The sequence below is a fragment of the Rhinopithecus bieti genome, unplaced genomic scaffold (genome assembly GCF_001698545.2).
Source record: "Rhinopithecus bieti isolate Rb0 unplaced genomic scaffold, ASM169854v2 scaffold_33432, whole genome shotgun sequence".
NCBI lineage: Eukaryota > Metazoa > Chordata > Mammalia > Primates > Cercopithecidae > Rhinopithecus > Rhinopithecus bieti.
Genome location: NW_016814481.1, coordinates 576688 through 588725, shown reverse-complemented (window position 1 = coordinate 588725; position 12038 = coordinate 576688). Strand labels below are relative to the sequence as shown.

Sequence of the window (12038 nt, the reverse complement as noted above, 5' to 3'; positions counted from 1 at the left end):
TGGTGAGGTAGGGGGAGGGGGGCGGGGCGGGGGGACCATCACACCTAGCCTGAGGAGACATTTGAATAAAGGCCTGAAGGAGATGAGGACAGAACCATGCAGTAGCTAGAAGAACAGCATTCCAGGAAGAGGAAACACAGGGTGCAAAGGCCTGGAGGCCAAACTGTGCCTGGTGTGTTTGACAAATAGTAAGAGGGGCCAGGTGCGGTGGCTCACGCCCGTAATCCCAGCACTTCAGGAGGCCAAGGCAGGCGGATCACTTGAAGCCAGGAGTTGGAGACCAGTCTGGACAACATCGTGAAACCCCGTCTCTACTAAAAATACAAAAATTAGCCATGTGTGGTGGCAGACGCCTGTAGTCCCAGCTACTTGGGAGGCAGGAGAATCGCTTGAACCTGTGAAATGGAGGTTGCAGTGACCCAAGATTGAGCCACTGCACTCCAGCCTGGGCAACAGAGCGAGACTCTGTCTCAAAAAAATAAATAAATAAAAATAATAAGGAAATGAAATAAGTTTGTCCAACGGACGTCTGTCTTCCCAATGCAGCACTACTCACAATAGCCAATATATGGAATGCGTCCATCACCAGCTGTACGGATCAAGAATATGTGGGGCTGGGCGTGGTGATTCACGCCTGTAATCCCAGCATGTTGGGAGGCTAAGGTGGGCAGAGTTCGGGTCAGGAGTTTGAGACCAGCCTGACCAACATGGTGAAACCCCATCTTTACTAAAAATACAAAAATTAGCCAGGCCTGATGGTGCACGCCTGTAATCCCAGTTACTTAGGAGGCTAAAGCTGGAGAATCGCTTGAACCCAGGAGGTGGAGGTTGCAGTGAGCCGAGACTGCACCATTGCACTCCAGCCTGAGCGACAGAACGAGACTTTGTCTCAAAAAAAAAAGGCCGGGTGCGGTGGCTCAAGCCTATAATCCCAGCACTTTGGGAGGCCGAGATGGGCAGATCACGAGGTCAGGAGATCGAGACCATCCTGGCTAACACGGTGAAACCCCGTCTCTACTAAAAAAATACAAAAAAACTAGCAGGGTGAGGTGGCAGGCGCCTGTAGTCCCAGCTACTCGGGAGGCTGAGGCAGGAGAATGGTGTGAACCCGGGAGGCGGAGTTTGCAATGAGCTGAGATCCGGCCACTGCACTCCAGCCTGGGCGACAGAGAGAGACTCCGTCTCAAAAAAAAAAAAAAAAAAAAAAAAGAAGAAAAAACACTGCGTGTGTATTTTCTTTTTTTTTTTCTTGCTCACGCCTGTAATCCCAGCACTTTGGGAGGCCGAGGTGGGTGGATCACTTGAGATCAAGAGTTTGAGATCAGCCTGGCCAACATGGTGAAACTCGGCTCTATAAAAATACAAAAATTAGCCAGATGTGGAGATGTGCACCTGTAATCTCAGCTACCCGGGAGGCTGAGGCAAGAGAATCGCTTGGACCGGGGAGACGGAGGTTGCAGTGAGCTGAGATCGCGCCACTGTACTCCAGCCTGGGCGACAGAGTGAGATTCTGTCTAAAAAAAAAAAAAAAAAAAAAAGGAAATCCTGTCATTTGTAACAACCTGGATGGAAATGGAGAACAATATGTTATGTGAAATAGGACACGGAAAGACAAACACCACATGTTTTCATTGATACATGGAATCTAAAACATTTGAACTCCTCCTAGGGACAGAGTAAACTGGTGACTACACAGGCTGGGAGAGAAAATCATGGTCAAAGAGTACAAAATTACAGGCTGGGCATAATGGCACCTGTAATTCCAGCATTTTGGGAGGGCAAGGTGGGAGGATCGCTTGAGCCCAGGAGTTCCAGACTAGCTTAGGCAACAGAGCAAGACTCTGTCCCTACCAAAAAAATTATTTATTTATTTACTTTTAAAATTATTCTTACTTTTTCCCCTCCTCTTCCTCTTCTTCTTTTCTTTCTTTCTCTCTCTCTCTCTCTCTTTCTTTCTTTCTTTCTTTTAATAGAGAAGGTCTCACTCTATCGCCCAGGCTGGTCTCCAACTCCTGGGCTCAAACCGTCCTCCCACCTCAGCCTCCCAAAGTGCTGGGATTACAGACGTGAGCTACCACTACAAAAAAAAATTTTTTTTTTTTTTGAGACGGAGTCGCGCTCTGTCGCCCGGGCTACAGTGCAGTGGCCGGATCTCAGCTCACTGCAAGCTCCGCCTTCCAGGTTTACGCTATTCTCCTGCCTCAGCCTCCCGAGTAGCTGGGACTACAAGCGCCCGCCACCTCGCCCGGCTAGTTTTTTGTATTTTTTAGTAGAGACGGGGTTTCACCATGTTAGTCAGGATGGTCTCGATCTCCTGACCTCGTGATCCGCCCGTCTCGGCCTCCCAAAGTGCTGGGATTACAGGCTTGAGCCACCGCGCCCAGCCCAAAAAATTTTTAAAAATTAGTGGCACATTCCTGTGTTCCAATTACTGGGGAGGCCGAGGAGGGAAAATGGCTTGAGCCAGGAGTTTGAGGTTGCAGTGAGCTATGATCGCACCACTGCCCTCTATCCTGGGTGACAGAGCAAGACCTCTTCCCAAAATAAATAAAATCAATACATAAATCAATGAAACTAAAATACAAATAGAAAAGAGGGACCTTCTCTGACTCCCCAATCCCTGCACCAATTAAAACTAGGCCCCCCGCCGGGCTCAGTGGCTCATGCCTGTAATCCCAGCACTTTGGGAGGCCCAGGTGGGCGGATCATCTGAGGTGGGGAGTTCAAGACCAGCCTTATCAACATGGAGAAACCCCGTCTCTACTAAAAATACAAAATTAGCCGTGCGTGGTGGCACATGCTTGTAATCCCAGCTACTCGGGAGGCTGAGGCAGGAGAATTGCTGGAACCTGGGAGGCGGAGGTTGCAGTGAGCAGAGATCGAGCCATTGCACTCCAGCCTGGGCAACAAGAGTGAAACTCCATCTCAAAAAAAAAAAAAAAAAGAACTAGACCCCCTTCTGGAGGTGAATGGTAACCAGGAAAGCACCATGGGAATGTACTTAATGCCACTGAACTGGACACTTAAAAATGGTTAGGATCGTAGATTTTGGCCAGGCACAGGGACTCACGCCTGTAATCCCAGCACTTTGGGAGGATGAGGGAGGTGGATATCTTGAGCCCAGGAGTTCGAGACCAGCCTGGGCAACATGGTAAAACCCTGTGTCTACTAAAAAATATATTTAAAAAATGAGCTGGGCATGGTGGTGCATGCCTGTAGTCCCAGCTACTTAGGAGGCTGAGGTGGGAGGATCACCTGAGCCTGGGAAGTTGCTGCAGTGAGCTGACTGCCCCACTGCACACCAGCCTGGGTGACAGGAGTAAGACACTGTTCCCAAAACAAATTTTAAAAATGTCGTACGTTTTATGTTGTGTGATTTTTTTTTTTATTTTTAGACAGAGTCTCGCTCTGTTGCCAGGCTGGAGTACACTAGTGCGATCTCAGCTCACTCCAACCTCTGCCTCCTGAGTTCCAGCGATTCTCCTGCCTCAGACTCCCGAATAGCTGGGACTACAGGCATGTGGCACCAAGTCTGGCTAATTTTTGTATTTTTAGTAGAGACGGGGTTTTACCATGTTGGCCAGTCTGGTCTCCAACTCCTGACCTCAGGTGATCCGCCTGTCTCAGCCTCCCAAAGTGCTGGGATTACAGGCGTGAGCTACCGTGCAGGGCCTGTTGTGTGTATTTTAACCATTATTATTAGAAAATATATATATATCCAGGACCTCTGTCTCCCATTCTTATCTTTCATTGGCCCTTTTCCTCTTCCCTCACTTAGCCCAATTTGAAATTATGAGTTTCCAGGTACGATTCATCATGAAGAAACACAGGTCTCTTCCTTGGACTGTGGGCAGGGCTTTCTGTCTACCTCTTTCACTGCACCATCCCCAGCACCATACTGAATAATCTTTTAACATGCTCAGAGAGGTTAAGCGACTTGCCTGATGTCACACAGTAATAAAAAACAGCTTCACATTATGAAGCAATTTTCTCCTTGCCAAGCACCTAACTCTTTGAATCCTCAGACTCAACCTTCAGAGGCAGGTTCTATTATTATTTCCCTTTTTATTTTTTATTTTTATGTTTATGTTTTTGAGACAGAGTCTCAGTCTGTTGCCAGGCTGGAGTGCAGTGGCCGACCTGGCTCGACCGCACCTGGCCGAGAGCCCCTCTCTTAAAAAACATAAACTATAATATAAATAAAGGGAAATAGGCCAGGCGCTGTGGCTCACGCCTATAATCCCAGCACTTTGGGAGGCTGAGGTGCGTAGATTACTTGAGGTTAGGAGTTCAAGACCAGCTATAGTAATCCCAGCTACTCGGGAGGCTGAGGTGGGAGCATCACTTGAACCCAAGAGGCAGAGGTTGCAGTGAGCTAAGATCGTGCCACTGCACTCCAGCCTGGGTGACAGAATGAGACTCTGTCTCAAAAAATTTTTTAAAAATAAAAAATGGCTGGGCCGGGTACAGTGGCTCACGCCTGTAATCCCAGCACTTTGGGAGGCTGAAGCGGGTGGATCACGAGGTCAGGAGATCGAGACCATCCTGGCTAACACGGTGAAACCCCGTCTCTACTAAAAAATACAAAAAAAAAAAAAAAATCAGCTGGGCGTGGTGGCAATCACCTGTAGTCCCAGCTACTAAGGAGGCTGAGGCAGGAGAATGGCGTGAACCCGGGAAGTGGAGCTTGCAGTGAGCCGATATCACACCACTGCACTCCAGCCTGGGCGACAGAGCGAGACTCTGTCTTGAAAAAAAAAAAAAAATGGCGCGGTAGCTCACGCCTGTAATCCCAGCACTTTGGGAGGCCGAGGCGGGCAGATCACGAGGTCAGGAGTTCGAGACCAGCCTGACCAACATGGTGAAACCCCCATCTCTACTAAAAATACAAAATTAGCCAGGTCTAGTGGTGCATGCCAGTACTCCCAGTTACTCAGGAGGCTGAGAGCAGAATCGCTTAAATCCAGTAGGCGAAGGTTGCAGTGAGCCAAGATCGCACCATTGCACTCCAGCCTGGGCAACAAGAGCGAAACTCCATCTCAAAAAAAAAAAAAAAAAAACAGAAAGAAAAGAAAAAAAAAAAGAGACGGGCTCTCTAAAACTCTGAACTCTTGAACTCTTGGGCTCAAGCGATCCTCCCGCCTCAGCCTCCCAAAATGCTGGGATAACAGGTGCAAGCCACCTCTCCTGGCCCTATGATTGCTATTTAACAGAGAAATGTAAAGGAGACTCAAAGAGGGAAAGTGATTTGCCCAGGGTGACACAGCAGAGAAACGAGGGAAGCTAGAATTGAAGGGCTTTGGAGTGGAGGAGTATTGGGGAGGGGTCAGACTCCTGGGACTTTTCTTTTCCTTATCTTTTTTTTTTTTTTTTTTTGAGTCAGTCTCACTCTGTCCCCCAGGCTGGAGTGCAGTGGCGAGATCTGGGCTCACTGCAACCTCCGCCTCCCGGGTTCAAGCGACTCTCCTGCCTCAGCCTCCTGAGTATCGGGGACTACAGGAGCGCGCCACCGCCCCCGGGTAATTTTTTTTGTATTTTTAGTATAGACAGGGTTTCACCATGTTGGCCAGGCTTGACTCCTAGAACCTTTCAACCATGGCAGTCTGGGACTTGAGCGGCCACCTCCAAAGCCTGTTTCCCCACGTCACCTCCCTGTACTCACTACTTTTGGCTCTGGAAGTGTAACTCGGAGGGGGCTCCTAGGTCCCCAAGTGGCTCCCACGAGCAGTTCAAGTCGCCCAAGGGTCCAACTCCGTAGCACTGCAGTGGCCTGGCGCTGCCTGGAGAGGGAGTCAGAGGGTCTCAGGAAATGGGGTCGAATCCCCCACTTCCGCCTGCACACCCCAGAACTTGGACTTCTGACAATTGCAAGGTGGGGGGCTTAGGGAAATGAGCAGCAGGAAGCCTCCCCAGGCTCCGTGCAAACCCCCCTTTCCCTGTGCTCGCCACACCCTGCTAACCAGCTGGAGAGCTCCCTCACCCCGCCCCGGGGTTCCGGTTCGACCTTGCTGCCGCCCATTCACCAGTGTCGCCGGGTCCCTGCCCCGGGAGGAGCCAAGTGGCGCCTGCACCTCTCTGCCTTTCGCTCCGCAAACGCGTGGCTTATCCTGAAGCATTGGCGCCTTCGCGGGGAGAGCAGCGGCAGCACCCGGCACACGAGCTCCCTCCAGCACTCACCCTGGGGACGCGTCCGCTGGAAAAGCACCCACAGCAGAGGCAGCAGCGCCAGCTTGGGCAGCGGCCACGGCCAGAAAGGGGCGCCCCTGCCTCCCCGCATGGCGCCTCTCGCGCGTCCCGAGTCCGGCCCAGCCCTGCCGGGCCCGCGCGGCTGCGCTGCTCGGCTCCCAGCTCTGGGTACAGCGCCCGAGGCGGCAACGGGAAGCCGAACCACCCCTGCAGGCCGCCTCCGCACCTTTCGCTCCGGGTCCCCGCCCCTTCCCCGCGACGGAAAGTCCCCGCTGGGGCTGCTGAGGGGGAGTAGGGAGGCGGCCTGGGGCGTCTGGGGTGGGGCCTCTGAGGAAGGGTACCGCTTACCGCGCATCCCTGAAACCTATCCTACGCCCAACAACCGCGCGCACACACACACACACACACTCTGCCAGTCTTGGAATTTTTATTATTGGAGTTTGGGAAGATTCTAATGTGCCCAGAGCTCTCCTACGGGGGCCACCTGCCACCTTCTCTGGGGTCCACAGCCTTGGAACTCTGGCAGGGGAGTTGGAGGAGAGGGGATGGAAAGCAGGAAAAAGGAAGCTTGCGTGCAAAGGCTGGACTAAGACAGAGGCTTAATTTGAGCTGGCCACAGTTTGGACTGGGCAGGGGGCAGGGGTCTCTGTGTGGCCTGTCTGGGTAGAATAGGGACCCAGTTGTGGCAGTGGAGTGTGTAGGCCAGGCAAACGCATAGTTAGGGTTGGGGAGAGGTCAGAGGTCAGGATCAGGGGTCCCCACTTGTCCAGGCAGGGGCACAGCTTGCTCAGGGGACAGGGTAATGATAGGCTGGTCAAAGGGCAGGGTTGGATAGGTAGTGTCAGGGGACTGTGCCTGAGCCCACAGTGCCTGGACTCTGTGACTTGCAGACGAATGAATGAATGTGTGAGGCTCGAAAGACAGGTGCCCAGCCAGACACTGGTTAAGTGGATGGCAGGACTGGGGCACTGGTACTGATGCCCACAGCTGCCCAGCCCTCGAACTAGCAAAGGCTACTGATTTCACTTTTGCTACACCCCCATTTGCAGCAGCTGCTGGAAAGGCCAGCCAGGACATCTCGGCTGCCCCGAAGAATCCGGGGGGTTCCTTGCCAGCTGGGTCGCCCCCCATAAAAGGCCTGGGGTGACTTGGTCAGGGCCAGCCACTCGCTGGACCCCATGGCCTCATCCAGCTCGCCTGCCAGACTGTCTCCATCAGCATCTGCATCTGGGAAAGTATCTCCTGCAAAAGATGAACAGAGTTAGTGCTCAGGGCTCAGCTGCCGCTGTACCCACAGTCCTGGCTCCTGGATGGTCTAGCTCTGATCTTGTGACAACAGTTATAGACATAGTTCACAGACATAGTTCAGAGTTTTGATTCCACCCGGTCCTGGGTTCAAATTCTGGTTCTGCCACAGTAGGTGGGAGAGTAGCTGGGATTACAGGGGTCTGCCACCAGGCCTGGCTGATTTTTGTATTTTTAGTAGAGACAGGGTTCACCATATTGGCCAGGCTGGTCTCAAACTCCTGGCCTCAAGTGATCTGCCCACCTCAGTCACCCAAAGTGCTGGGATTACGGGAGTGAGCCACCACATCCAGCCCTGTCATTTATTTTCCCTTACTCTTTATTATTAATTGAGGACCTGGTACATTTGGAAGCTGGGCTGACTGAGCATGAATCCAGCCCCTCCAAGCTGTAATCGTGAGCAAGTAAATTTACTTATTGGAGCCTCAATGTTCTTTTCTGCAAAGTGGAAAAAAATAATTACTCCAACCTTCTCGTTTTATAAGGAGTAGAGGAGTTAATATCCATTAAAAAAAAAAAAACTTAGAACAATGTCTGGGACATGATGAGCACTCAAAAATTATTATTTAGTTCAGGCATGGTGGCTCATACCTGTAATCCCAGAACTTCCAGGAGCCCATGCAGGAGGATCACTAGAACCAGGAGTTCAAGAACAGCCTGGGCAACACAGCACTACCCTGTTTCTACAAATAATAATAAGTTAGACATGGTGGCATAAGTTAGAGATGGTGGCACAAGCCTGTAGTCCCAGCTACTCAGGAGGCTGAGGCAGGAGAATTGCTTGAGCCCAAGAAGTTGAGGCTGCAGTGAGCTGTGATTATACCACTGCACTCCAGCCAGGGCAACAGGGCAAGACCCTGTCTCTAAAATAATAATAATAATAATAATAATAATAATAAATAATAATTTATTGATCACTTACTGTGTGTCAAACAACGTTTAAGTGCTTTAGCAGGTTAACTTCTTTATTCTCAGTGACAACCAGTTGAGGTGGGTGCAGTTATCACCCCTATTTTCCAGAGGAGACCACTGAGGCAGGACTCAGTAAAGAATTTGCACGGCCAGGTGCAGTGGCTCATGTCTGTAATCCCAGCACTTTGGGAGGCTGAGGTGGGTGGATCACCTGAGGTCAGGAGTTTGAGACCAGCCTGGCCAACATGGTGAAACCCTGTCTCTATTAAAATAAAAGATTAGCGGGGTATGGTGGCATACACCTGTAATCCCAGCTACTTGGGAGGCTGAGGCATGAGAATCACTTGAACCCAGGAGATGGAGGTTACAGTAAGCCGAGATTGCACCACTACACTCCAGCCTGGGCAACAGAATGAGACTCTGTCTCAAAANTAAAATAATAATAATAATAATAATAATAATAATAAATAATAATTTATTGATCACTTACTGTGTGTCAAACAACGTTTAAGTGCTTTAGCAGGTTAACTTCTTTATTCTCAGTGACAACCAGTTGAGGTGGGTGCAGTTATCACCCCTATTTTCCAGAGGAGACCACTGAGGCAGGACTCAGTAAAGAATTTGCACGGCCAGGTGCAGTGGCTCATGTCTGTAATCCCAGCACTTTGGGAGGCTGAGGTGGGTGGATCACCTGAGGTCAGGAGTTTGAGACCAGCCTGGCCAACATGGTGAAACCCTGTCTCTATTAAAAATAAAAAGATTAGCGGGGTATGGTGGCATACACCTGTAATCCCAGCTACTTGGGAGGCTGAGGCATGAGAATCACTTGAACCCAGGAGATGGAGGTTACAGTAAGCCGAGATTGCACCACTACACTCCAGCCTGGGCAACAGAATGAGACTCTGTCTCAAAAAAAAAAAAAAAAAAAAAAAAAAAAAAAAAAAAAGCCGGGCACAGTGGCTCACGCCTGTAATCCCAGCACTTTGGGAGGCCAAGGCAGATAGATCATGAGGTCAGGAAATCGAGACCTTCCAGGCTAACATGGTGAAACCCCATCTCGACTAAAAAAAGTACAAAAAATTAGCCGGGCGTGGTTGTAGGTACCTGCAGTCCCAGCTACTCGGGAGGCTGAGGCAGGAGAATGGCCTGAACCCAGGAGGCGGAGTTTGCAGTGAGCGGAGATCACGCTGCTGCACTCCAGCCTGGGTGACAGAGCGAGACTCTGTCTCAAAAAAAAAAAAAGATTAGCACACGAACACACAACTATTACGTTGTGGAGTTACTATCTGAATCCAAGTGGTGTGTCTTCTAGGTCCACGCTCATACCTGTCCTCCTTCTCACCAACATGAATATCTATTTCCCAGGCCCCTGCCCCCATGAAGCTGGGTCTTCTGTTCCCTCCGACTCTCCTGATAGATCCCAGACTGTACCGCTGCCCTGCTTAGACTCTGCCCTAATCTCTTTTGACTTAATCACACCACTTAATCCTGCAAGGTTCAGGAACTGTGTCTCCCATTTGAAGATAAAGCCACTCAGAGAGTCTAATCTCAGCACCTAGGGAGGCCGAAGCAGGAGGATCACTTGAGCCCAGGAGTTTGAGACCAGCCTAGGCAACATAGTGAGACCCTGTTTCTACAAAAAAAAAAAAAAAAAAAATTAAAACTAGCCAGGCGTGGTGTCAGGTGCCTGTGGTCTCAACTACTCTGGAGGCTGAGGCGGGAGGATCGCTTGAGCCTAGGAGGTCGAGGCTGCAGTGAGCAGTGACTGGGCCACTGCCTTCAAGCCTGGGCAATGGAGTGAGACCACATCTCAAAAAAAAAGACATTCAGGGACAGGAGGAGAAACCAGCTTGCTAGAGAGAGGTCACTCATTAGGTGACAAAATCCGGCTATGTGTATATCACACCCTTCACATTACCTGCTGGAAAGGGTTGGAAACCACTTCGGTGTTGCCTTTGCGAATGGCGCTCTCCCCGCCCCCACCTCTGGAGCATACAAACAGCAGCTTTGCTTTGCACAGGACACATAGCAGCTGCTCAGAAAAGAGTAACCTGTCCTCGGACTTCCAGCCCCCAGGGATGGCTTGCAACTCCCCATCCCAGCTCTGCAGCTCTGCTAACTCCTGAGCCCTTGTTTCAAGGCTGGGCAGGTGTCCCTGGCTGAATGTGGCAGCAAGGACCCTCCTCCTCCAGCAACCTCCTCTCATCTCTGTCCTTAGCTCCTGGGACCCATCCAGCTACCCGTTCCTCTCCTACATCCACTCTCTCCCCAGCCTCACCCATAGTCTCGTGGGCCAGGATGTCCGATCGTCTCCACCGGGATCCCCCGCAGGTGAAGATGACTGCTCGGATGAATTCTCGCCCGCAAAGCTTCACTCCGTAAGGCGCTGCCCGGGCCTCAGTGCCCGGCCACAGCTCCCCGGTCAGCACCCACGCCGCGAGGAGCAGCAGCAGCGTGTACCTGGCCATGCTGGACAGAGATGCCTCAGACGTGCGAGTGGGCCAGTGTCTCCGCTGCCTCTTGGCCCCCCATTTATATATCGTGGCTCCCCTACACTCTGCCTGAAGAAAGCTGAGTGCCTCCCTTATCTTCTCCAGCAGAGGGGAGACAGGCACGGCCCCAGCAACCCGACCTTTCTCATGTCCCCAACGAAGTGATAACCTTTCGCTAGGGACAGGGTGATGTGGCCCAGCTCATTGTCATCATCATTGACAGAGAGGCGAGAAGGTCTCCATCCTGCAGAGACCAGAAACGAATAATCCCAACGGGGGGGCGCAAGAGGACGCAACCAGACCCCCACAACGTTAGGGTCCTGGACCTCTTCAAAGATAATAATAACAATGAATGCCCACGCAGTATGTGCTATGTGGCCAGGCACACTGCTCTAAGCATTTTATTTGTTTATTTATTTATTTATTTATATTTCATTTTTTGAGATGGAGTCTCGCTCTGTGGCCCAGGCTGGAGTCCAGTGGCGCGATCTCGGCTCACTGCAATCTCCACCTCCTGGGTTCACGCCACTCTCCTGCCTCAGCCTCCCGAGTAGGTGGGACTACAGGCACCCGCCACCACACCCGGCTAATTTTTTGTATTTTTAGTACAGACGGGGTTTCACCGTGTTAGCCAGGATGGTCTTAATCTCCTGACCTCGTGATCCGCCCGCCTGGGCCTCCCAAATTGTTGGGATTACAGGCGTGAGCCACCGCGCCTAGCCAAAACCACACTTTTAAGAGCATGAGGTTATCAATTCAGGACTAAGACAATTCCCATATTACAAATGAGGAAACAGAGACACAGAAGGGTGTCCTGAGGAAGCAGATGCCAACATTTTTGACACCAGAAATCGGTTTCATGGAAGACAATTTTTCCATGGATAGAGTGTTGGGGGGATGGTTTTGGGATGATTCAAGCGTATCATGTTTTTTTGTTGTTGTTGTTTGTTTTGAAATGAAGTCTTCCTCTGTCACCAGGCTGGAGTGCAATGGTGTAATCTCGGCTCACTGCAACTTCTGCCTCCCAGGTTCAAGCAATTCTCCTGCCTCAGCTTCCTGAGTAGCTGAGACTACAGGCACCCACCCCCACACCCAGCTAATTTTTTTTGTTTTGTTTTGTTTTTCTGTTTTTTTTTTTTTTTT

The 12038-nt window shown here is 50.9% G+C and overlaps 2 protein-coding genes across 4 annotated transcripts in view; both read right to left on the bottom strand.

Annotated features, from left to right (window-relative positions):
- IL27RA (interleukin 27 receptor subunit alpha) overlaps positions 1–6429 on the bottom strand; it is a 20051-nt gene extending 13622 nt beyond the window's left edge. For both annotated transcript variants that reach the window (XM_017851253.1, XM_017851254.1), the window contains exons 1-2: positions 6178–6429; positions 5663–5780 (exon numbers count right to left, since the gene is read on the bottom strand). In XM_017851253.1, the coding sequence (XP_017706742.1) occupies positions 5663–5780; positions 6178–6277 (218 nt within the window). In that variant the 5' untranslated portion in view covers positions 6278–6429. The remainder of the gene's footprint in view (positions 1–5662; positions 5781–6177) is intronic.
- Positions 6430–6593: 164 nt separating this feature from the next.
- Positions 6594–12038, bottom strand: part of RLN3 (relaxin 3) — a 23417-nt gene continuing 17972 nt past the window's right edge. The window contains exons 1-2 of one of the 2 annotated variants that reach the window (XM_017851251.1): positions 10682–11083; positions 6594–7428 (exon numbers count right to left, since the gene is read on the bottom strand). In XM_017851251.1, coding sequence (XP_017706740.1) covers positions 7190–7428; positions 10682–10871 — 429 coding nt within the window. In that variant the 5' untranslated portion in view covers positions 10872–11083 and the 3' untranslated portion in view covers positions 6594–7189. Of the gene's footprint in view, positions 7429–10681; positions 11084–12038 lie in introns of those variants that run through there. The other variant, XR_001881334.1, reaches the window with a different exon arrangement.